We start from the raw sequence: 24233 nt of genomic DNA on the forward strand, positions 1-24233 counted from the left end.
TTGGTTGGGGAGGGGTGTGGACAGGATGGGGGCAGGGTGGGGACCTTGTGGGACATGGGGGTGATGGTGGGACATGGTGGGGACAGGATGTGTCCACAATTTGGAGGTTGGGGTCGTGCTGGGACCCAGGATGTGTTTCAATGTCACTGGGGTGCCAGGGATGGGGCCACATGGGAATGGGGGTCCCAAGGTTTGGGTGGAGTCAGAGTTGGGGATGAGGGTCACAGACCAGAGTGGCCTCCAGGGATTTGTGATCATGGGATAAATCCCACCGATGGAAGTCCCAGGGACATGGGGGGTCCTGGGGAAATCATGGTCCACAAGGGAAGGGGAGGTCCCAGACACTGGAACTGCCAGGACGGGGATCCTTGGGTATGGAGACCATGTGGAATGGCATTCCTGGGATGGGGGTCCCAGGGCAGGGGGACAGAAGGAATGGGGGTGCCTTGGTTGGGGTCCCAGGGGAATGGGGGTGCCAGGGATGGGCAGTGGCTGGGCAGGCCCCATGGGTCACAGCTCCTGCCCTGGGTACCTCAGATTTTGGGGTCACCCAGGGCCCAGCTCAGTAGCCCGGGATGTCCCGTGGTTTGGGGGGTCACCTAAACCCCCAAGGAACATTCCAAGTGGCTGTGGGTCTGTGTCCCCCTGACGACCCAGGGACATTTTCCAATCTTCAATTTCTATTCCCTTCCGTAAATCACTCAATTTCACACAACCCCACCACAACCTGTTCCAGACTTGATGATCCTGTAGAACACCTGATCAGGAAATGGGTTGGGGGAACCCCAGGGTGGGGGAAGCAGAGGGTGAGGGGTCTGCAGGGAGGGGTGGGGAGGCTGTGGGGCATGGGGGTGTCCAGCTGTGCCCCCCAACACTTTCACTTTCTCTCTCCTGCAGCAGGAGGAAGAGGCTGTTTGTGCTGAGAGCCACACGGGGCAGGTTCTGTCCTGGGGGGCACATCCAGGGCTCCTGTCCTGGGGTTCCTGTCCCAGGGGGACACATCCTGCCCGAGGGGGTCTTGTCCTGGGGGATGGTGGCTCCGGGGGGTTCCAGACTTCTCCATTCTCCCTCCTCCCGTGCAGGATCTGAGCCGGCAAGAGCAGCTTGGGAATGGAGCCCCAGGCAGGAAGGAGCTCCCAAAGTCCTCCTGCTGGGAGCCAGTGGCCATCCAGGTGTGGGGCCCGGCCATGGCCCAGCCCCACTGCTCAGGGATGGGCATTGGCCAGCCCTGCTCTGGCCAGCCCCAGGTGGCAGCCAGGACCTGAGGCTCCCCCCATCCCCTTGCCTTTGATTCTCGCAGCTTTTCAGCTGCTGGATGGTGAGAATTCTGTGGGGGGAAATGGCCTGGCTGTGGTTTGCTGAGCCCTGCAAGAAGCACAAGACCCCGTGTGAGCCCAAGCAGTGGCTCTGCGAGGGCCTTTGATGGTTTTCAGAGCAGGGCTGGCTGGAAACCCCCCCTGCAGGGGCAGCTGTGAGGGAACCAGTGCGGAAATGAAGCAATTGATCCTTTGGTCCCTGTCCCAAAGGGACTGAGAGAGACCAAAAACTCCTGCAAATCCCACAAGGATCTGCTCAACAACCAGCTGCACTTTTGAACCTCTCTCAAAGAAGGCTTGGGTTCTGGATGGGGACACCAGAAGAGAGGCAAAAGTGTGGAAATACCGAGCAGGAGCTGCCCACGTGGCTCTGGGGCACAGGGCTGTCACAGCAGGAGCAGGGAGTGCCCAGGCAGGGGAATTCAGGGCAGGCTGCAGTGGATTTACCAGGGAATCAGAGCCTGAGGGACACACGAGCATTTCCACACATTGCTGTGCAATCCCTGCTCCAAGGATGAACAGAGTTTCTGCCCTTTTGGCAGCACAACCCATGGGAAGGAAATCAAGCTTCAGGGTGGGCACGAGAAAAATGGGCAGAGTTCCTAACTCTGGCCCAACAAAAGCCTTCCTTATGGGCTGGGCTGCAGCCCGGCAGGCAGGGAACAATCCCATGGACCTGTTGGACACTCAGGGAGATTCCACACTCTGTGTTATCCACAAGCAAACGCTGTTCTGTGATGCACCTCTGGGCTCCTGAGGGGAACCAAAACATCTCATTTCCCTGTGATTTGTTTGTACTGTGAGTGACTTGTAAAAACAGCGAGCATTTAAGGGATTCTAGAAACCACATCATTTTATACATTACCAGATTGATTTTTGCTGTGTTTACTTTTGATTGGAAAAAACGATGTGGGAAAATATTTTTGCCTTTATTCTGTGGATGTATAATTTTGCCTCATCCAATTGGGTATCAGGGAAATCAATCCAATGTAGCCTGGGATTTCCCATCATCAGGGCAAGGTCGTAACAGGAACCCCCTTAAGTCTGGGCATCCGAGATGTGCCAGGGCCCCAGTGGGGGCAACGGGAATACTCAGAGCCCCCCAGGACAGAGGTGCCCAGGATGTTCCTTCTCTGGGACAGGAATCCCCAAAGACGTGGCACTCCCAGAGGAACGAGGACCCCCCTGGCACAAGACCCCGGGACAAGAGCCAGGCATCAGCACTCCAGAGGAGCCCTTTTCCCTCAGGGCAGGACCCCTCTGGATGTGCCCCCCAGGCCAGAATCCACGTCCTGGCTTCAGCATAAACGGCCTCTTCCTTCTGCTGCAGGAAAGAGAAAGTGAAAATCCTGGGGGTGGGGGCATGGCCAGACAGCTCCATCTCCCCCAGCCCCCCGACCTCTGCCTGCACCCCCAGCCCCCTTTTCCCCTTCCTGGCATCCCCCACTCTGGAGCCCCATGGGCCTGCCACGGCTCCTCCCATGGCCTTGCTCTGGAGGGATGTCCCTTGAGTAGGCTGTGGTTAGCTTTTCTCATCCCGCCTGGAGGGATGCTCCTTAGCTTGGCCTACCTTTCTTATCATGCTGAGCTATCCCTGAACAGCTTCTGTTATCCCACCATGGCCTAGTACCAACGCTAATCCTTTGTAACCCATTGGTCTTTCCCCCTTGGTGCCACCCTTGTTCTCCCCCATAAAAACCCCAGTATTTCCATCAGGTCAGAAGGGAGGAGTCGTTCCTGGCTCCCTTCACAGAGCTGCTGGATAATAAATGAATCTCTGTGGAATTTGTCATGCGAAGGGTCCTGTCTCTCTGTCCCTGGGATAGCCTCGCAAGCAGAGCTGGAATCCCTGAGATGAAATCACTGATCAGAGCTGATCACTGGTGGCCATGGCCACTGCTTGCTGAGGCTTATCCGGCGGCTAGGAGAGCAGCCAGAGACCCCTAGAAGGCAGTTCCTTACGGGACTCTCTCTCTGGGAAGGTTGGCGATTTCCTGGGTCTGGAGAACTGGATCTCCATGGACCCCCTAGCAACCAATACCCCACCTGTGACCTGCTCAGGTGTTCCCTGGGACGGCTGAGCCAGGAAATGTGGGGATGGGAAAATGCCCAGGGGTGTTTGGGGCAGAGAGTCAGAAACTCCCAGGACGAGGCTGGGGAGCCCCCCTGGCCATGATCACCCTGTGGGAGCTGTGCTGGGCTCTGAGTCTACCCAAAATCTGAGGCACTCTGTGAAGGAGCTGTGACTCCTGTGCCCACCCAGCCACTGCCCATCCCTGGGACCCCCATTCCTGTGGGAACCCAGCCCTGGCACCTCCATTCCCTTGGTCTCTCCTCCATGGGAACCCTCACCCCAGCACTACCATTACCCAGAACCACCATTGTCTTTATCCCATCCCAGGGGCTGCTTCTTCCCCCAGAACCCCGATTCCCAAGGGTCCCTCTTGTCCCCCTGCACCCAAAATCCTCGGACCCACATGCCATGACACCCCTCCTTGGCCCCCTGCACCACCCCAGACACCAAATTGTGGACACATCCTGTCCCCACCATGTCCCACCATCACCCCCATGTCCCACAAGGTCCCCACCCTGCCCCCATCCTGTCCACACCCCTCCCCCACCAAGGGCCACCTACACACGAGGACGAGACCTGAGCTCGCTTCCTGTCCCTTCATCCCAAGAGCCGCCAGCCAGGGGACAGGTGGCCCTGGCAGCGAGTGACAGCCAGTGCCCATGGCCGGGGACACCGGGATGGCCGGGAAGGTGGCGCTGCTCCTGTGGGGTGAGTGCCCCGGGCACGGGCCTGACACCCCAGGGATGGGCCCTGGTGAGGCAGAGACCGGTGGAGAGGGGGCACAGGGGGGGCTGTGGGGTCCCCTGAGGTCCCCAAGGCCAAACAGAGCCAGTGCCTGGGCATGGACACCAGTGTGACCTGAGTGGTGTGGACTGGAACAGGGAGACATCAACAGGGGAATGGGGATGTGGGCATGGGAACACAGGAACAGAGATGTGGGGAAAAGGATGAGGGAATTGGAACTTTGGGAAATAGGGGCAGCTATGGGGACAGGGAGAGGGAGACAGGGATGCAGGGACAGGGACAAGGGCCACATCCCATGCAGATGGGCCATGGGGACAGGAGCCATCTGAGTGGGATCACGAGCACAGGGCCATGGGGATGTGGCCATGGGGACAGGTGCTGTAGGGCTGGTGGAGGTGACCTGTGCAAACATGGGGTGTCCACAGTGTCCCCATGTCCTGCCTCAGCCCAGGGTGACAGGGCTGTCCCAGTCCTCAAAACCTCCGTGCTACCCCAGTGTCCCCATGGGAACAGACAGTTTTGGGGACAGACACCACGGCAGGTGCCCCAGGTGCTGCTGTCCCTGCAGGGCCACCCCCACCCAGCCCTGTCCCTTCTCCCTTCCAGCCCAGACCCTCGGCCTCGCTGGTGAGTCCTCGGGGGATGCCATGTCCCCACCTCGCTGTCCCCAGCCCCGCGCTGGCCCTGGCAGGCTGGTGTCCCCTGTCACCCGCAGGTGCCCAGACCACCCAGCTCCTCGTGCAGCCCCCCTGGACCCCGGCGGTGCTGTGGGACCGGGTGACACTGACCTGCCAGGGCTCGGGCACCGCCGGTGCCACCTCCTGGTACAAGGACTGGCAGCGCTGGGGGCAGGATGGACGCGACAGCTTCCTTGTCACCGAGAGTGGCACCTACACGTGTGACAGACCCGGCAGTGGGCTCAGCCCCCCCGTGCTGGTGTCAAATGGTGAGGGGGGATCTGAAATGCTCAGGGTGGCTCCCTGAGAGCTCTGGGTGGGCTCCAGTCCGTGGGTGGCCTCACAGCCCTCGTGTGCCCAGAGCCTGTCCCCTGCACCCAGGGACATCCCAGTGCATCCCAGTGCACCCCAGTGTGGTGGGACCCCACTGGTGACAGCTGTGCCACGGGGCTGCTCCTGGTGTCCCTGGGACCCTCCCGTGCACTGGACACTGCAGCCAGATGTTCCCGGTGCCATGGGCACCCACTTTGGAGCTGTCTCGGGCTCCTCAGTGTGACGGGACCCTGCTGTCCCACAGAGCCGCTGGTGCTGCAGGTGCCAGCACGGGCACTGCTGGAGGGGGACACGGTGACACTGCGCTGCCGGGGCAGGCTAGACAAGCCTGTCAGCATCGTGTGATTTTACCGGGACAACCAGAATTTGAGTGGGTCCATGAACAGCACGGAGATGTCCCTGTCCCACCTGCAGCTTCACAGCAGTGGTCGCTACCGCTGCACAGGCTGGGTAGGCTCAGTAGTTAAAGTATCAGCACCAGTATCAGTCACAGTGCATGGTGAGCACCCCCAGGCTGGAACCCCAATATCCTGATACCCCCAAAGCCACTTCTCAGTGCACTCAGAGTGACCTCCCCATTCTCGTCTCCTTTCCCAGAACTGATGCTGGTCTTGTTTCGGGAAGGTCCCCCCGAGCTCACCGAGGGGTCCCCCCTCAATCTCAGCTGCCTCAGCACCCCCAGCCCCCTGCGGCCCCCAGCCCCCCTCCTGTACAGCTTCTACCGGGATGGGCAGAGGGTGGGGGGCCCGCAGGGGTCCCCGCACCTCCTGGTGCCTGCTGTGGGAGTCTCCCACTCGGGGAATTACAGCTGTGAGGTGAGCTCTGAAAAGGGGACCGTGTGGAAGATCAGTGCCCGGCTCGGCGTCACGGTGCGCAGTGAGCGCGGGGATGGGCACAGGGAGGCCCCAGATCCCTCCCAGGTCTCTCATCCCCGCTCAACCCTCTCCGTGCTGCCCTGCCTTCCCAGCTCCCTCCTTGAGTCCTCCCATCACTTTCCCTGGTGCCTCCATCCCTCACCAGGTCCCCTCACCCCTCCCTGGAGAAGCTGCTCCTCCCTCTCCACTGTCCCTCCATTGTCTACATGTCCCACCATCCCTGTCTGGGTCCCCAACATCTTCCCTGGGGTTTCCTTCAACTGTCTCCATGCGTCACCTCTCTCAATCTCCCATCCTTCTCTGACATCCCTTCCACCACTTTCCAATCCTCTCCGCCATGTTTACACCCTCTTCTTCCTAACTGGGACATCTCCACCCGACTCCGATCCGCCCCTTCCCTGCGTCCCTCATTGCTTCCCGGAGTCCACCACTCCTCCCATATCCCCAGTCCCTCCTGTGTCCCCCCACAGAGGTCCCACCCTCGGGGGTGTCCCTGTCGGTTCAGCCCCCCGGAGGACAGGTGGCACTGGGGGACAGCCTGGTGCTGAGCTGCACGGTGACCATGGGGACAGGTCCCCTGTCCTTCTCCTGGCACCGGGAGGGCTCGGGGGCAATGCTGGGCACCGGCCCCCGCCTGGAGCTGCGGCACGTTGGGGACAATGACAGCGGCCACTACCAGTGCCGGGTCAGCAACGGTGAAAGCGTTCCCCAGAGTGTCCCCCTGAATGTCACTGTCCTGGGTGAGCGGGACCCTCGGGCTTGGGGTGACCCCACCCACAGCATCCCCATCCTCCTCGGCCACGTGCCAGCCCTGTCTGTGTCCCCGCAGTGCCCATGGCCAATGCCACCATCACCCCCGGTCCCCCGGCACTCCAGGTGCGCCCAGGTGACCCCGTGACCCTGCGCTGCTCGGTGCAGGTGGGCTCAGCCCCTGTCACCTTCACCTGGCTCCACAACGGCCAGGAGCTGGCCCGAGGTCCCCTCCTGGAGCTTGGGGACGTCGATGTAGGACATTCGGGCTCCTACCAGTGCATGGCCACCAACCAGCTGGGACAGGACGGGCACCGCGTGTTCCGGGCACTCAGCCCAGAGCTGGCCCTGGAGGTGACACCACAGGAAACCACTGGACACCTCTGGATCACAGGTGGGGTCACACGGGGTCACCAGGGTGTTCAGGACCCCCGGGGTTCAGTGTGACCCGGCTGTGTCCCCTCTGTCCCCTGCAGTGGCTCTGAATGTCGGCAGGACCCTCCTGTACCTGCTCCTGCTCCTGGCTGTCATCGGGGGCTGTCACTGGTGGCACCGCCGGGGTGGGTGACAATGGGGGGGCATGGGGGTCCCAGGGATTGGTGTGAAGTCCCTCAGAGTGTTGGGGCCAGAGGGTGGCACCAACAGTTCCTGACTTGGGTGTATCTGAGCCCCCAGAGGCCTCACCTGGGTGTCCTGGGGGATTTGGGGTGGTCCTGGAGGGTTTAGAAGCGATACTGGGTGTTCTATCCGGGACGTTTTAGGGGTGTTTTGGGTCTCAGGGGGAAGTCAGGAATCCCGAGTGTGTTCAAGCCTCCCGATATCCCCACAGTCACCCCTCCCTCCTTTCCTTTGCAGCCCTCAGGAAGCCACAGGGAAGGTGAGTGGGGGTCTCCTGGTCTCAACCCCCATTTTACTCTCACTGCAGGAAGCCCCGCACTCCCACAGACCCCCCCTTATCCCCACAGGCCTCCCCAGGAGCCCTCGACCCCTGGAGGAGGGGGCAGCACTGGACCCCCACATTGTGTGCACTGAGAGGGCAGGGGGTGAGTACGGGGGGGACAGGGACTCGTCACCCACGGGTGACACCCCCACCCATGTACCCAACCCCAGAGTCTCTCTCAGGGTCCCCCCCATAAACTCCCCCAGGTGACCACGATGAGCTGCCGGGACCCCACGGGAAACACTGGGACCCCAGTGACATCTACGAGAACATGCTGTGAGACTGGGGGACACTGGGTGCACTGGGAGCTCTGGAGGAACTGGGGGAACTGGTGGTCCCGGCCAAAGATGCCCCCCAATGTGTGCCCCCTCCATTTGGGTCTCATGGATGCCCATCCTGCTTGGGAGGTGGCCACGAGTGGGGAGGTCCCATGCATGGCTGCCCAGAGCTTCCGTTCCAGGGCTCCCAGTGCTCCCAGGGATCTTGGTGCTCCCAGTGCTCCCAGTGCTCCCAGGGGGTCCTCATTCCCTCCTCCAGTGCCAGGGGACACAGGACCGTTGTCCCTCTCAATGCACGCAAAGGGCAGATTTGGGATTAAACTTGGAGAAATCGTTTCTGTTTGTTCAGCTCTGCTGGCTGAGCTCGCTCTGGGCTGGGTCCCCCTCAGGTTGTTGAGCAGATCCTTGTAGGATTTGCAGGAGTTTTGGGGCTCTCTCAGTCCCTTGGGGACAGGGACCAAAGGATCAATTGCTGCATTTCTGCACTGGTTCCCTCACAGCTGCCCCTGCAGGGGGGGTTTCCAGGCACCTCTGCTCTGAAAACCATCAAAGGCCCTCGCAGAGCCACTGCTTGGGCTCACACAGGGTCTTGTGCTTCTTGCAGGGCTCAGCAAACCACAGCCAGGCCATTTCCCCCCACAGAATTCTCACCTTTGCAGCAGCTCAAAAGCTGCCAGAATCAAAGGCAAGGGGGTGGGGGGAGCCTCAGGTCCTGGCTGCCACCTGGGGCTGGCCAGAGCAGGGCTGGCCAATGCCCATCCCTGAGCTGTGGTCATGTTGACAAGTTCCAGGAAAATTTCTGGCAGTCAAAAACATTTCTTGTGGGCAGATCTGGGGGCATCTGAGCCCCCAAATGGGTCCAGTGCTCACACAGGAGCCCAAAGTCCGCAGGAGAGGCAGCAGAGCCATGTGTTTGTGCACTGAGATGGTTTAGCAGCACAGCTGAACTTGAGAAACCACGGCCCGAATGACAACAGCTCATTAAGGGTTTGCTCCTGGTCCCTCTCCTCCTCCTCCCGCTGTGGCTGCTGTGTCGGGACCAGCAGTGGCCCAGGAAGAGCAGCAGCTCCAAAGGTGCTGTGGAGCCCCCTGAGGAGCCCTGGCAGTGCCAGCAAGGAGCGCCTGCTTTCCTCAACATCCCAGGGCAATTGAACATTCCCCGAGCTGCTGTGCCAGGGCTGAAGGGGGAAAAGGCAGTGAAAGGCTGAGGGTTTTCAGGGATTGTGGTGCAAAGGCACGGGAGGTGTTGCTGTGCACCTGAGACCTGCCTGGGGTTTGGTGCCGCCTTCCTTCCTTTGGGGATCAGGGGGAGCGGTGGCGGGGGTTGTGCAGGGTGTGTGCCTGGCCCCGGGACACTGCTACGCTGGCACCGGGCACTGAGATCCATCCTGCTGCCTCCGTCTGTTCTGCCTGCTGCCGGCGGTAATGGCGGGAGCGATTGGTGCCCGTGAGTTTGCAAAAGGAGCGATTTCCTCCGGTGCCTCACGGGGCCGAGGCCTCCATGGCCCCTGAGGGTTCGGAGCTGGCACCGGGGCGCCCCCTGCTGGCCGGAAGTGCTCCCTGCAGCAGCGCCCCCTGCTGGCCGGAAGTGCTCCCTGCAGCAGCGCCCCCTGCTGGCCGTGTTCATAACGACATCAAAGATGAACAAAGAGCCCTCAGCAGGTTGGAAATTTCTGTTCCTCTGTTCTTGGTTGTTTTGTTCTGTTCTGCAAATTTCCTAGCAATGAACTGTTATTCCTTTTCTTAATCATTTGCCTGGAAGCCCCAGAATTTGTGCAAATACAAGAATTTGGAGGGACAGGTCCTCTTTCCATTCCATTTCCTTTTCCATTCTCCTTTCCTTGGCAGAGGTTTCTCTTTTAAACCAAGACAGATTCCAGCTCCTGGGTTCCAGCGTGGATTGGACACACACTCCAACAGCAGACGTGGTCAGACACTTGGCCACCTCATGCCTTACCTTTTAAGTCCTGGGGCCACCAAGGTCCTCTCCCAAGCTGGGACCCCTGCTCAATCACCACTCAGGAGATGAGTTTGGCAGAGCGTCACTGTGTCCCCAGTGTGCCATGGCTGACAGACTGCTGGACACATGGGGCCCTGTGTCACCAAAAGCAAGGCCTGAGCCAGCCCTGCCACACACAGGGGTTCCAAAATGTCTCGAGACACCAACTTTTCCTGTCCCTGACACCCCACCCTGTGCCGTGGCATGATCCCGACTCCTCAGGAAATGAGGGATGCTCAGGAAACTCCTCAGGGCTGTTGTCAAATCATTGTGTGGGGAACACGGCACAGGAGGCGTTAGAGAGAGCAGAGAAGGGAATCCAGAGCACTGGTTTTTAGTGGGAGCCCAAAATTGGAGAATCCCATTCCTAAAGCCCAACAGAGCTGAACAAAGAAACACCATGTCTGCCAGTTGAACCAAAAAGCTGCATTTTGGTGCCAATGAGAGGGCAAGGAGTCCTGTGTTCCCCTGGCAAGGGGAGGAGAGATGAGGAGCCGTGGGTGTGCTGGGACTGCTGAGAGGGGCATTGCAGAGGCACTGGGAGGACAGGGGGACTGGGAGAGAGAATGGGAAGCACCTGGATCTACTGGGAGAAATGGAGAGGCACAGGGAGGAGAAGCAGGGAGGCCATGGGGGTACTGAGAGCACAGTGGGGAGGCAATGGGGTAATCTCTGAGGGTTATGGGAGCACTTGGATGTGGAATGGTGAGTCAGTGGTGACAGTGGAAGAGGGGTGGGGATGGCCTTGTGGGGTCTGGGGGTCGTGGGTAGCTTGGGTGCCCTGTGCGTCCTCTCATGTGTGACCCCCCAATTCTGCCCACCTATCCGTGAATGTTGGGACCCCACGGGAGCTATGGGGGGGACACACTTGTGTGTCTGCCCGTAGCTGGGGTCCACCTCTGCCCCCAGTGCCTTCAGTGCCCCCAGTTCCCCCAGTGCCGAGCCTTGCCTCAAGTGTCACAGCACATTCCCGTAGATGTCCCCAGATTCCCTTGGTCGCCCATGGGTTGCTGGCAGCTCCGCGTAGGTCACCTGGGGATCCTGGAGTGTGGTGGCACGGGGGGACGCTGCGAGAGACACTGGCTGTGGCATCTGGCTGGAGGGACACTCATGGGTGACGTGTCCCTCTGTGTGTGTCCCAGCCTGGACTCACCCCCCATCTGCTCGGTGATCACGATGTGGGTGTACAGCACCTCCCCCTCCTCTGGGGGGGCCGGGGGCTCCGGAAGGGGCCTAAGGGAATAAAGGGGATGTGTGAGAGAGACAGGGGGGTCTGGGGGTTGGGGTCAAAGATGGGAGTGTGGTTTGGGCTCCCCACTCACCTTTCCTGCTGCTTCCTGGCAGCTGCAAAGGAAATAGGGCAGGGGTAACTGTGGGGTCCCAGGACCTTGACCCCTCTCAGGAGTGCTGAAACCCCTCTGCATCCTCAATTTCGCCAATGACCCCGGAGGCCCCCTCCTGCCCCCCAGAATCCCTGAACCACCCCAATACACTGGACCATCTGAGCCCCTAGAAGCTCTATCTGGACAGGGAGGGAGACCCTCCAAATTCCCCCAGAATCACTGAAAGGACCCCCAAAATCCCTGCAAGGGATTGCAACACTACCCCAAATCAGTCAGGACCCTGAGGAAAAGTCCTCTGGGCTAAAAGCTGCCCAAATATGTGGCTGTAAGTGCCACGCCATCTTCCCCACACTTCTATGACCCACCAGATCCCTGGGGCCCCCATTGTCCCCATTGTCACCCACTCATGCTGTTCCACCGGCGCCAGCCCAAAGCTCCACCCAGGAGCAGCACCAGGAAGAGGAGGGACCCGCCAAGCCCTGTGGCCACTGCAGGGGACAGAAGGGACACATCAGGGTCACCTGTCACTCCAGGGGTCCTGCAATCCCAATCATCCTGTCTGACCCCACCTCTGTTTCCGCGGTGTCCAGTGGTTCCCTGTGGTGTCACCTCCAGGGCCAGCTCTGGGCTGAGTGCCCGGAACACGCGGTGCCCGTCCTGTCCCAGCTGGTTGGTGGCCATGCACTGGTAGGTGCCTGAATATCCTACATCGACGTCCCCAATCTCCAGGAGGGGACCCCGAGCCAGCTCCTGCCCATTGTGCAGCCATGTGAAGGTGACAGGGGCTGAGCCCACCTGCACCGAGCAGCGCAGGGTCACGGGGTCACCTGGGCGCACCTGGAGTGCCGGGGGACCGGGGGTGATGGTGGCATTGGCCACGGGCACTGCGGGGACACAGACAGGGCTGGCACGTGGCCGGGGAGGATGGGGATACTGTGGGTGGGGTCACCCCCAGCCCGAGGGTCCCGCTCACCCAGGACAGTGACATTCATGGGGACACTCTGGGCCACACGTTCACCATCGCTGACCCGGCACTGGTAGTGGCCGCTGTCATTGTCCCCAATGTGCCGCAGCTCCAGTCGGGGGCCGGTGCCCAGCATTGCCCCCGAGCCCTCCCGGTGCCAGGAGAAGGACAGGGGACCTGTCCCCATGGTCACCGTGCAGCTCAGCACCAGGCTGTCCCCCAGTGCCACCTGTCCTCCGGGGGGCTGCACCGACACGGACACTCCCGAGGGTGGGACCCCTGCAGGGGAGACACAGGAGGGACTGGGGATATGGGAGGAGTGGTGGACTCTGGGAAGCAATGAGGGACGCAGGGAGGGGGCGAATCGGAGTCGGGTGGAGATGTCCCAGTTAGGAAGAAGAGGGTCTAAACATGGCGGAGAGGATTGGAAAGTGGTGGAAGGGATGTCAGAGAAGGATGGGAGATTGAGAGAGGTGACGCATGGAGACGGTGGAAGGAAACCCCAGGGAAGATGTTGGGGACGCAGACAGGGATGGTGGGACATGTAGACAATGGAGGGACAGTGGAGAGGGAGGAGCAGCTTCTCCAGGGAGGGGTGAGGGGACCTGGTGAGGGATGGAGGCACCAGGGAAAATGATGGGAGGACTCAGGGAGGGAGCTGGGAAGGCAGGGCAGCACGGAGAGGTTGAGCGGGGATGGGAGACCTGGGAGGGCTCTGGGGGCTCCCCGTGCCCATCCCTGCACTCACTGCGCACCGTGACCCCGAGCCGGGCACTGATCTTCTGCACGGTCCCCTCTTCAGAGCTCACCTCGCAGGTGTAATTCCCCGAGTGGGAGACTCCCACAGCAGGCACCAGGAGGTGCGGGGACCCCTGCGGGCCCCCCACCCTCTGCCCATCCCGGTAGAAGCTGTACAGGAGGGGGGCTGGGGGCCGCAGGGGGCTGGGGGTGCTGAGGCAGCTGAGATTGAGGGGGGACCCCTCGGTGAGCTCGGGGGGACCTTCCCGAAACAAGACCAGCATCAGTTCTGGGAAAGGAGACGAGAATGGGGAGGTCACTCTGAGTGCACTGAGAAGTGGCTTTGGGGGTATCAGGATATTGGGGTTCCAGCCTGGGGGTGCTCACCATGCACTGTGACTGATACTGGTGCTGATACTTTAACTACTGAGCCTACCCAGCCTGTGCAGCGGTAGCGACCACTGCTGTGAAGCTGCAGGTGGGACAGGGACATCTCCGTGCTGTTCATGGACCCACTCAAATTCTTGTTGTCCTGGTAAAATCGCACGCTGGTGACAGGCTTGTCTGGCCTGCCCCGGCAGCGCAGTGTCACCGTGTCCCCCTCCAGCAGTGCCCGTGCTGGCACCTGCAGCACCAGCGGCTCTGTGGGACAGCAGGGTCCCGTCACACTGAAGAGCCCGAGACAGCTCCAAAGTGGGTGCCCATGGCACCGGGAACATCTGGCTGCAGTGTCCAGTGCGTGGGAGGGTCCCAGGGACACCAGGAGCAGCCCCGTGGCACAGCTGTCACCAGTGGGGTCCCACCGCACTGGGGTGCACTGGGATGCACTGGGATGTCCCTGGGTGCCGGGGACAGGCTCTGGGCACACGAGGGCTGTGAGGCCACCCACGGACTGGAGCCCACCCAGAGCTCTCAGGGAGCCACCCTGAGCATTTCAGATCCCCCCTCACCATTTGACACCAGCACGGGGGGGCTGTGCCCACTGCCGGGTCTGTCACACGTGTAGGTGCCACTCTCGGTGACAAGGAAGCTGTCGCGTCCCTCCTGCCCCCAGCGCTGCCCGTCCTTGAACCAGGTGGTGGCACCAGCGGTGCCCGAGCCCTGGCAGGTCAGTGTCACCCGGTCCCACAGCACCGCCGGGGTCCAGGGGGGCTGCACGAGGAGCTGGGTGGTCTGGGCACCTGCGGGTGACAGGGGACACCAGCCTGCCAGGGCCAGCGCGGGGCTGGGGACAGCGGGGTGGGGACATGGCATCCCCCGAGGACTCACCAGCGAGGCCGAGGGTCTGGGCTGGAAGGGAGAAGGAACAGGGCTGGGTGGGGGTGGCCCTGCAGGGACAGCAGCACCTGGGGCACCTGCCGTGGTGTCTGTCCCCAAAACTGTCTGTACCCATGGGGACACTGGGGTAGCACAGAGGTTTTGAGGACTGGGACACCTCTGTCACCCTGGGCTGAGGCAGGACATGGGGACACTGTGGACACCCCATGTGTGCACAGGTCACCCCCACCAGCCCTACAGCACCTGTCCCCATGGCCACATCCCCATGGCCTTGTGTCCCTGATCCCATTGCAATGGCTCCTGTCCCCATGACCCATCTGCACAGGACGAGGCCCTTGTCCCTGTCCCTGCATCCCTGTCTCCCTGTCCCTCTCTCCACAGCTACCCCTACATCCCTGTCACAAAATCACTGTCCCCCTGTTCCCAGTTCCCCCATCCCAGTTGCCCTGTTCCTGTCCCCACCACTCAGGTCACACTGGTGTCCATGCCCACGCACTGGCTCTGTTTGGCCTTGGGGACCTCAGGGGACACCACAGCCCCCCCTGTGCCCCCTCCCCACCGGTCTCTGCCTCACCAGGGCCCATCCCTGGGGCGTCAGGCCCGTGCCCGGGGCACTCACCCCACAGGTGCAGCGCCACCTTCCCGGCCATCCCGGTGTCCCCAGCCATGGGCACTGGCTGTCACTCGCTGCCAGGGCCACCTGTCCCCTGGCTGGCGGCTCTTGGGATGAAGGGACAGGAAGCGAGCTCAGGTCTCGTCCTTGTGTGTAGGTGGCCCTTGGTGGGGGAGGGGTGTGGACAGGATGGGGGCAGGGTGGGGAACTTGAGGGACATGGGGGTGATGGTGGGACATGGTGGGGACAGGATGTGTCCACAATTTGGTGTCTGGGGTGGTGCAGGGGGCCAAGGATGGGTGTCATGGCATGTGGGTCCCAGGGTTTTGGGTGCTGGGGGACAAGAGGGACCCTTGGGAATTGGAGTTCAGGAGGAAGAAGCAGCCCCTGGGATGGGATCAAGACAATGGCGGTGCTGAGAAATTGGAGTTCTATGGTGGAGGTTCCCAGGGAGGAGAGACCAAGGGAATGGAGGTGCCAGGGATGGGTTCCCACATGAATGGGGGTTCCCAGGGATGGGAAGTGGCTGGGTGGGCACAGGGTTCACAGCTCTTTCACAGAGTGCCTCAGATTTTGGGGTGGCTCAGAGCCCAGCACAGCTCCCACAGGGTGGTCATGGCCAGGGGGGCACCCCAGCCTTGTCCTGGACGGTTCTGGCTCTCTGCCCCACACACCCCTGGGCATTTTCCCAATCCCACATTTCCTGGCTCAACCATCACAGGGAACACCTAAGCAGGCAACAGGTGGGGGATGCCAGGATGGGGAAAAGGGGGCTGGGGGTGCAGGCAGAGGTTGGGGGGCTGGGGGAGATGGAGCTGTCTGGCCATGTCCCTGCGCCCAGGATTTTCACTTTCTCTTTCCTGCAGCAGAAGGAAGAGGCCGTTTATGCTGAAGCCAGGACGTGGATTCTGTCCTGGGGGGCACATCCAGAGGGGTCCTGCCCTGAGGGAAAAGGGCTCCTCTGGAGTGCTGATGCCTGGCTCTTGTCCCGGGGTCTTGTGCCAGGGGCGTCCTCGTCCTTCTGGGGGTGCCACATCCTTGGGGATTCCTGTCCCACAGGGGGCACATCCTGGGCACCTCTTTCCTGGGGTCTCTGAGCATTCCCGTTGCCTCTACTGGGGCCCTGGCACATCTTGGTTGCCCAAACTTAAGGGGGTTCCTGTTACGACCTTGCCCTGATGATGGGAAATCCCAGGCTACATTCGCTTGATTTAACTGTTGCCCAATTGGATGAGACAAAATTATGCATCCACAGAAAGAAGGCAAGAATCTTTTCCTTCATCGTTTTTATTACAGTCAACAACGAACTCAGCAAAAATCAATCTGGTAATGTATAAAATGTTCTGGTTTCTTCAATACTTTAAATGCTTGCTCTCTCAGCAAGTCGCTCACAGTACAAACAAGTGACAAGGAAATGAGATGTTTTGGTTCCCTTCAGGAGGCCAGTGGTGCATCCCAGAACAGCGTTTGCTTGTGGATAACACAGAGTGTGGAATCTCCCTGAGTGTCCAACAGGTCCATGGGATTGTTCCCTGCCTGCCGGGCTGCAACCCAGCCCATAAGGAAGGCTTTTGTTGGGCCAGAGTTAGGAACTCTGCCCATTTTTCTCATGCCCACCCTGAAGCTTGATTTCCTTCCCATGGGTTGTGCTGCCAAAAGGGCAGAAACTCTGTGCATCCTTGGAGCAGGGATTGCACAGCAATGTGTGGAAATGCCCGTGTGTCCCTCAGGCTCTGATTCCCTGGTAAATCCACTGCAGCCTGCCCTGAATTCCCCTGCCTGGGCACTCCCTGCTCCTGCTGTGACAGCCCTGTGCCCCAGAGCCACGTGGGGAGCTCCTGCTCGGTATTTCCACACTTTTGCCTCTCTTCTGGTGTCCACATCCAGAGCCTAAGCATTATTTGAGAGAGGTTCCAAAGTGCTGCTGGTTGTTGAGGAGATCCTTGTGGGGTTTCCAGGATTTTCGGGTCTCTCTCAGTCCCTTTGGGGACAGGGACCAAATGATCAATTGCTTCATTTCCACACTGGTTCCCTCACAGCAGCCCCTGCATCGGGGGTTTCCAGCCAGCCCTGCTCTGAAAACCATCAAAGGCCCTCGCAGAGCCACTGCTTGGGCTCACACGGGGTTTTGTGCTTCTTGCAGGGCTCAGCAAACCACAGCCAGGCCATTTCCCCCCACAGAATTCTCACCTTTGCAGCAGCTCAAAAGCTGCCAGAATCAAAGGCAAGGGGGTGGGGGGAGCCTCAGGTCCTGGCTGTCACCTGGGGCTGGCCAGAGCAGGGCTGGCCAATGCCCATCCCTGAGCAGTGGGGCTGGGCCATGGCCGGGCCCCACACCTGGATGGCCACTGGCTCCCAGCAGGAGGACTTTGGGAGCTCCTTCCTGCCTGGGGCTCCATTCCCAAGCTGCTCTTGCTGGCTCAGATCCTGCACGGGAGGAGGGAGGGAGAATGGAGAAGTCTGGAACCCCCCGGAGCCACCATCCCCCAGGACAAGACCCCCTCGGGCAGGATGTGTCCCCCTGGGACAGGAACCCCCAGGACAGGAGCCCTGGATGTGCCCCCCAGGACAGAACCTGCCCCGTGTGGCTCTCAGCACAAACAGCCTCTTCCTCCTGCTGCAGGAGAGAGAAAGTGAAAGTGTTGGGGGGCACAGCTGGACACCCCCATGCCCCACAGCCTCCCCACCCCTCCCTGCAGACCCCTCACCCTCTGCTTCCCCCACCCTGGGGTTCCCCCAACCCATTCCCTGATCAGGTGTTCTACAGGATCATCAAGTCTGGAAGAGAGAGGGGGTCGGGGTTTGTGTGAAATTGAGGGATTAAAGGAAGGGAATAGAAATTAAAGAGCAGGAAATGTCCCTGGCTTGCCTGCGGAGACACAGACCCAGAGACCCTCGGAATGTTCCTTTGGGGTTTAGGTGACCCCCCAAACCACGGGACATCCCGGGGTACTGAGCTGGGCCCTGGGTGACCCCAAAATCTGAGGTACCCAGGGCAGGAGCTGTGACCCATGGGGCCTGCCCAGCCACTGCCCATCCCTGGCACCCCCATTCCCCTGGGACCCCAATCAAGGAACCCCCATTCCTTCTGTCCCCCTGCCCTGGGACCCCCATCCCAGGAATGCCATTCCACACGGTCTCCATTCCCAAAGATCCCCGTCCTGGCAGTTCCAGCCTCTGGGACCTCCCCTATCCCTTGTGGACCATGATTTTCCCCAGCACCCCCATGCCCCTGGAACCTCCATCCCGGGGATTTATCCCATGATCACAAATCCCAGGAGGCCACTTTGGTCTGTGACCCTCATCCCCAACTCTGACTCCACCCAAACCTTGGGACCCCCATTCCCATGTGGCCCCATCCCTGGCACCCCAGTGACATTGAAACACATCCTGGGTCCCAGCACGACCCCAACCTCCAAATTGTGGACACATCCTGTCCCCACCATGTCCCACCATCACCCCCATGTCCCACAAGGTCCCCACCCTGCCCCCATCCTGTCCACACCCCTCCCCCACCAAGGGCCACCTACACACGAGGACGAGACCTGAGCTCGCTTCCTGTCCCTTCATCCCAAGAGCCGCCAGCCAGGGGACAGGTGGCCCTGGCAGCGAGTGACAGCCAGTGCCCATGGCCGGGGACACCGGGATGGCCGGGAAGGTGGCGCTGCTCCTGTGGGGTGAGTGCCCCGGGCACGGGCCTGACGCCCCAGGGATGGGCCCTGGTGAGGCAGAGACCGGTGGGGAGCGGGCACAGGGGGGGCTGTGGGGTCCCCTGAGGTCCCCAAGGCCAGAAAGAGCCAGTGCATGGGCATGGACACCAGTGTGACCTGAGTGGTGGGGACAGGAACAGGGGGACAGGAACAGGGGAATGGGGACGTGGGGATGGGAACAGGGGGATAGAGATGTGGGGAAAAGGATGAGGGAAATGGAACCTTGAGGAATAGGGGCAGCTGTAGGGACAGGGAGAGGGAGACAGGGATGCAGGGACAGGGACAAGGGCCGCATCCCATGCAGATGGGCCATGGGGACAGGAGCCATCGGAATGGGATCACGAGCACAGGGCCATGGGGATGTGGCCATGGGGACAGGTGCTGTAGGGCTGGTAGAGGTGACCTGTGCACACATGGGGTGTCCACAGTGTCCCCATGTTCTGCCTCAGCCCAGGGTGACAGAGGTGTCCCTGTCCTCAAAACCTCCGTGCTACCCCGGTGTCCCCATGGGAACAGACAGTTTTGGGGACAGACACCACGGCAGGTGCCCCAGGTGCTGCTGTCCCTGCAGGGCCACCCCCACCCAGCCCTGTCCCTTCTCCCTTCCAGCCCAGACCCTCGGCCTCGCTGGTGAGTCCTCGGGGGATGCCATGTCCCCGCCCCGCTGTCCCCAGCCCCGCGCTGGCCCTGGCAGGCTGGTGTCCCCTGTCACCCACAGGTGCCCAGACCACCCAGCTCCTCGTGCAGCCCCCCTGGACGCCGGCGGTGCTGTGGGACCGGGTGACACTGACCTGCCAGGGCTCGGGCACCGCCGGTGCCACCACCTGGTACAAGGACGGGCGGCGCTGGGGGCAGGATGGACGCGACAGCTTCCTTGTCACCGAGAGTGGCACCTACACGTGTGACAGACCCGGCAGTGGGCGCAGCCCCCCCGTGCTGGTGTCAAATGGTGAGGGGGGATCTGAAATGCTCAGGGTGGCTCCCTGAGAGCTCTGGGTGGGCTCCAGTCCGTGGGTGGCCTCACAGCCCTCGTGTGCCCAGAGCCTGTCCCCTGCACACAGGGACATCCCAGTGCATCCCAGTGCACCCCAGTGTGGTGGGACCCCACTTGGGACAGCTGTGCCACGGGGCTGCTCCTGGTGTCCCTGGGACCCTCCCACACACTGGACACTGCAGCCAGATGTCCCCGGTGCCATGGGCACTCACTTGGGAGCTGTCTCAGGCTCCTCAGTGTGACGGGACCCTGCTGTCCCACAGAGCCGCTGGTGCTGCAGGTGCCAGCACGGGCACTGCTGGAGGGGGACACGGTGACACTGCGCTGCCGGGGCTGGAAGGCAAACCTGTCTCCAGGGTGAGATTTTACAAGGAGAAGAAATATTTGAAGAGGTCTCTTAGTGGCAAAGATATGTCCCTCTCCCGTTTGCTGCTGCACAGCAGCGGCTGCTACCGCTGCAAGGGCTCGGTTGGCTCAAGACACACATGGTCAGCACCAGTGACAGTCGCAGTGCACGGTGAGCACCCCCACGGCTGGAACCCCAATATCCTGACACCCCCAAAGCCACTTCTCAGTGCAATCAGAGTCACACTCCCCACCCCCATCTCCTTCCCAGAGCTCTTCTCGGTGCCGGTGCTGGAGGGTCCCCCTGAGCTCACCGAGGGGTCTCCCCTCAATCTCAGATGCCTCAGCACCCCCAGCCCCCTGCGGCCCCCAGCCCCACTCCTGTACAGCTTCTACCGGGATGGGCAGAGGGTGGGGGGCCCGCAGGGGTCCCCGCAGCTCCTGGTGCCCGCCGTGGGGTTCTCCCACTCAGGGAATTACTGGTGCCAGGTGAGCTCTGAAGGGGGGACCGTGTGGAAGATCAGTGCCCAGCTCGGCGTCACGGTGCACAGTGAGTGAGGGGATGGGCACAGGGAGCTCCGAGAGTCCCCACAGGACCCCCACCTGAGTACAACCATGTCCCCCAGAAATATTCCTTGTGTTCTTGCGCCTCAGCCCTGTGTCCCCTCCTGGCTCTCTGCAGACCCACACCCATCCATGGGGTGACCCCATCCGCAACATTTCCCCATCAAACCCATCCCTCTTACTCCCGCCTCGCCCCATGCCTGGTGCCATCCCCTCCAACTGGCCTCAACGCTGTCTGTGTCCCCACAGTTCCCGTGGCCAATGCCACCATCACCCCCGGTCCCCCGGCACTCCAGGTGCGCCCAGGTGACCCCGTGACCCTGCGCTGCTTGGTGCAGGTGGGCTCAGCCCCTGTCACCTTCACCTGGCTGTACAACGGCCAGGAGCTGGCCCGGGGTCCCCTCCTGGAGCTTGGGGACGTCGGTGTGGGACATTCGGGCACCTACCAGTGCATGGCCACCAACCAGCTGGGACAGGGCACCGCGTGTTCCGGGCACTCAGCCCAGAGCTGGCCCTGGAGGTGAACCACAGGGAACCACTGGACACCTCTGGATCACAGGTGGTGTCACACGGGGTCACCAGGGTGTTCAGGACCCCCAGGGTTCAGTGTCACCCCGCTGTGTCCCCTCTGTCCCCTGCAGTGGCTCTGAATGTCGGCAGGACCCTCCTGTACCTGCTCCTGCTCCTGGCTGTCATCGGGGGCTGTCACTGGTGGCACCACCGGGGTGGGTGACAATGGGGGGGCATGGGGGTCCCAGGGATTGGGGTGAAGCTCCTCAGAGTGTGGGGGCAGAGGGTGGCACCAACAGTTCCTGACTTGGGTGTAGCTGAGCCCCCCAGAGACCTCAATAGGGAGTCCTTGGGGATTTGGTGAGGTCCTGGAGGATCGTGCAGTGATTTTGGGGGTTCTGTCAGGGGTTTTGGAAGAGTTTGAACGCTCAGAAAGCAGTCAGCTGTTCTGAGGGTGTTCAAGGACTTCGAGGTCCCCACAGTCACCCCTCCCCCTTTCCTTTGCAGCCCTCGGGAATCCACAGGAAAGGTGAGTGTGGGGCTCCAGGTCTGAACCCCCATTTTACCCTCTCTGCAGGAAGCCCTGCACCCCCACAGATCCCCCCTTTATCCTCACAGTCCCTTCCCAGGAACCCTCGGCCCTCCCAGAGGAGGGGTCGGTGCTGGACGCCCACATTGTGTGCACTGAGAGGGCAGGGGGTGAGTACAGGGGGGGACAGGGACTCGTCACCCAAGGGTGTCACCCCCACCCAGGTTCCCAACCTCAAAGTCTCTCTCAGGGTCCCCCCCGTCACCTCCCCCTGGTGACCACGATGAGATACCGGGACCCCATGGGCAACCCTGGGACCCCAGTGACGTCTATGAGAATGTGCTGTGAGACTGGGGGACACTGGGGGCACGGTGGGTACCTGGGGAACTGGAGTTCCCTGCCTGAGGCCCCCCCCCGTGTGTTCCCCCTCCGTTTGGGTCTCATGGATGCCCATCCTGCCTGGGAGGTGGCCACGAGTGGGGAGCACAGGACCCTTGTCCCTCTTATTTCGCACAAATCACAGTTTTTGGATTAAATCGGGAGAAGTGTTTTTTGTTTGTTCAGCTCTGCTGGCTCAGCTCGCATCGGGCTGGGTCCCGCTGAGGTTGTTGAGCAGATCCTTGTGGGATCTGCAGGATTTTTGGGGCTCTCTCAGTCCCTTGGGGACAGGGACCAAATGCTCCATTCCGCACTGGTTCCCTCGCAGCTGCCCCGCAGAGGGGAAGCAGCTGCCGCTCCCTGTTTGTCCCCTCTCGGTGACACCCGGCCGAGGGCTCGGGCACCTCGGGATGGCCTCGGGCACCGATCCCGCTGCTGCCGAGCCCCTGGGCCGAGCCGGAGCCCGGCAGCGGCGGCAGCGCCCCGAGAGCCCCGGGACGGAGCCGGGGCTGTCCCCAAATCGCCCCCCAAGGCCGGCCCGGCTCCAGCCCTGCCCGGTGCCCGCCGGTGCCCAAAGCCCCGCAGCCGGCGCTCCCCGAGCGGCGTCCGAGCCCCGGAGGTGCCGGGAGGGCGGAGGGGTCCCGGGAGCGCGGGGAGGAGCCCCCGGCACCGCGGGAGCGGAGTCCCGGGCTCGGGTCGCTGTCGCAGGTCGCGGCTGCCATCGCGCTGCGAGGGTCGGGACTGTCCCGGCCTGCGGGGACCGGCGGTGGCCGCGTGTCCCGAGCGGCCGCGACAGCGAGTCCGGGGCCACTGTCGCCATCCAGCCGGGGTCACCTCCGGCAGCTCCCGCAGAGCCGCTGCTCCGGCTTTCCACGCTTTTCCCTCTCATCCGGCGGCCGCAGCCAGAACCGAAATATCATTTCCGTGGCGTTCCTAAGGGATGCAGGCTCGTGCAGCCCCCCTGGACCCCGGCGGTGCTGTGGGACCGGGTGACACTGACCTGCCAGGGCTCGGGCACCGCCGGTGGCACCACCTGGTACAAGGACGGGCGGCGCTGGGGGCAGGATGGACGCGACAGCTTCCTTGTCACCGAGAGTGGCACCTACACATGTGACAGACCCGGCAGTGTCTGTCACAGACACCTGGGCTCACCCTGGCCCTGGCAATGAGACCCCGTGGACCCCTGGACCCACAAGACCCCTGGGAATGATCATGAAGCTCGTGGACCCCTAAAACCCCTGACATCCAATCCCTATTAACCCCTCGGTCCTGGCAGTGACACCCCTGAACCCCTGGACCCCTGAACCCCTGAGTGCCTGGACCCCTGAACCCCTGAACCCCTGAACCCCTGGACCCCTGAACCCCTGAGTGCCTGGACCCCTGAACCCCTGAACCCCTGGACCCCTGAGTCCCTGAAACCCTGAGCACCTGGACCCCTGAAACCCCTGGATCCTTGAGCCCCTGGGAATGACCATGAGTCTCATGGACCCCCAGGATCCAGAGACCCCCTGGGAATGACCGTGAGTCTCACCCCAGGACTACTGAGCCCCTCGTGATGCCACTTGTGGACCCCCACAACCCAATGCCCCCCTGACCCTGGTGGAGATGCCCGTGGACACTCAGCCTGCCCAGCCCTGGCAATGAGCCCCAGGGACCCCCAAGCCCCACATCCCCCAGGACGGGCCCTGAACCCCAGCCCGCCCCCAGCCCGTTGATGACGTCATGCGAGTGACGTCACCGCACAGCACCGCTGTAAACAGCGCCCCCTTCCTGTTCCCAGGGAAACCACACCCCCCGTTTCCACGGCAACACAACCTCGTTCCCATAGCAACAGCATCCCATTTCCATGGCAACAGTTCCCCGCTCTCATGTCAGCAACCCCCTGTCCCCACACCCTCAGCCCCCCAGTCCCATAGCAACAACACCTTTCTGTTCCCATGGCAACTTCCCATGCCACAGCCCCTCATTACCATGGCAACAGCCCCCCAAGCCCACGGCAACTGTAACCCCCGTTCCCATCCCCAGCTAGTCCCCATTCCCATGGTAACAGCCCCTCGGTTTCCATGGCAACACCCCCTCCTTCCCATGACAACAGCCCCGTTCCCATGGCAACACCCCCATTCCCACGCTCACAGCGCATGCGCCGCACTTTCCCCGCCTCTCCGTCCCTCTGACTACATTTCCCATCAACCTCTGCGGCCCGGGGCACGTTAACGGTGTTCGGCAGCTTCGCGGACTCCATTTCCCATCGCCCCCCACGGCGTGGACAGGGGAGGTGTGT

General features: G+C 61.8%; 2 protein-coding genes across 2 annotated transcripts; one reads left to right on the top strand and one right to left on the bottom strand.

The window, feature by feature from the left end:
• The first annotated feature begins 54 nt into the window (after positions 1-54).
• Positions 55-7989, top strand: LOC134055109 (Fc receptor-like protein 3). The gene is given in 14 exon segments (XM_062511239.1): positions 55-66; positions 898-939; positions 1083-1172; positions 3998-4079; positions 4741-4761; positions 4850-5080; positions 5389-5643; positions 5742-6020; positions 6490-6759; positions 6849-7163; positions 7246-7329; positions 7625-7646; positions 7745-7812; positions 7916-7989. Coding segments are annotated over 14 exon segments (1845 nt in total).
• Positions 7990-10943: 2954 nt separating this feature from the next.
• On the bottom strand, positions 10944-23778 carry LOC134055110 (uncharacterized). Its single transcript, XM_062511240.1, has 22 exons — positions 23621-23778; positions 22267-22762; positions 21840-21934; positions 21209-21443; positions 20910-21002; positions 20226-20363; positions 19839-19959; positions 19424-19525; positions 18975-19035; positions 17631-17700; positions 17498-17539; positions 17260-17349; positions 14948-15029; positions 14301-14321; positions 13982-14212; positions 13419-13673; positions 13042-13320; positions 12303-12572; positions 11902-12213; positions 11730-11823; positions 11140-11219; positions 10944-11053 (listed from the first exon to the last, which is right to left on the bottom strand). Exons 1-22 carry the CDS (start codon positions 23776-23778, stop codon positions 10944-10946), a joined length of 3435 nt encoding a protein of 1144 aa, XP_062367224.1.
• Positions 23779-24233: the final 455 nt, after the last annotated feature.

The sequence above is a fragment of the Cinclus cinclus genome, chromosome 31, assembly GCF_963662255.1.
Source record: "Cinclus cinclus chromosome 31, bCinCin1.1, whole genome shotgun sequence".
In the NCBI taxonomy this organism is placed as follows: Eukaryota; Metazoa; Chordata; class Aves; order Passeriformes; family Cinclidae; genus Cinclus; species Cinclus cinclus.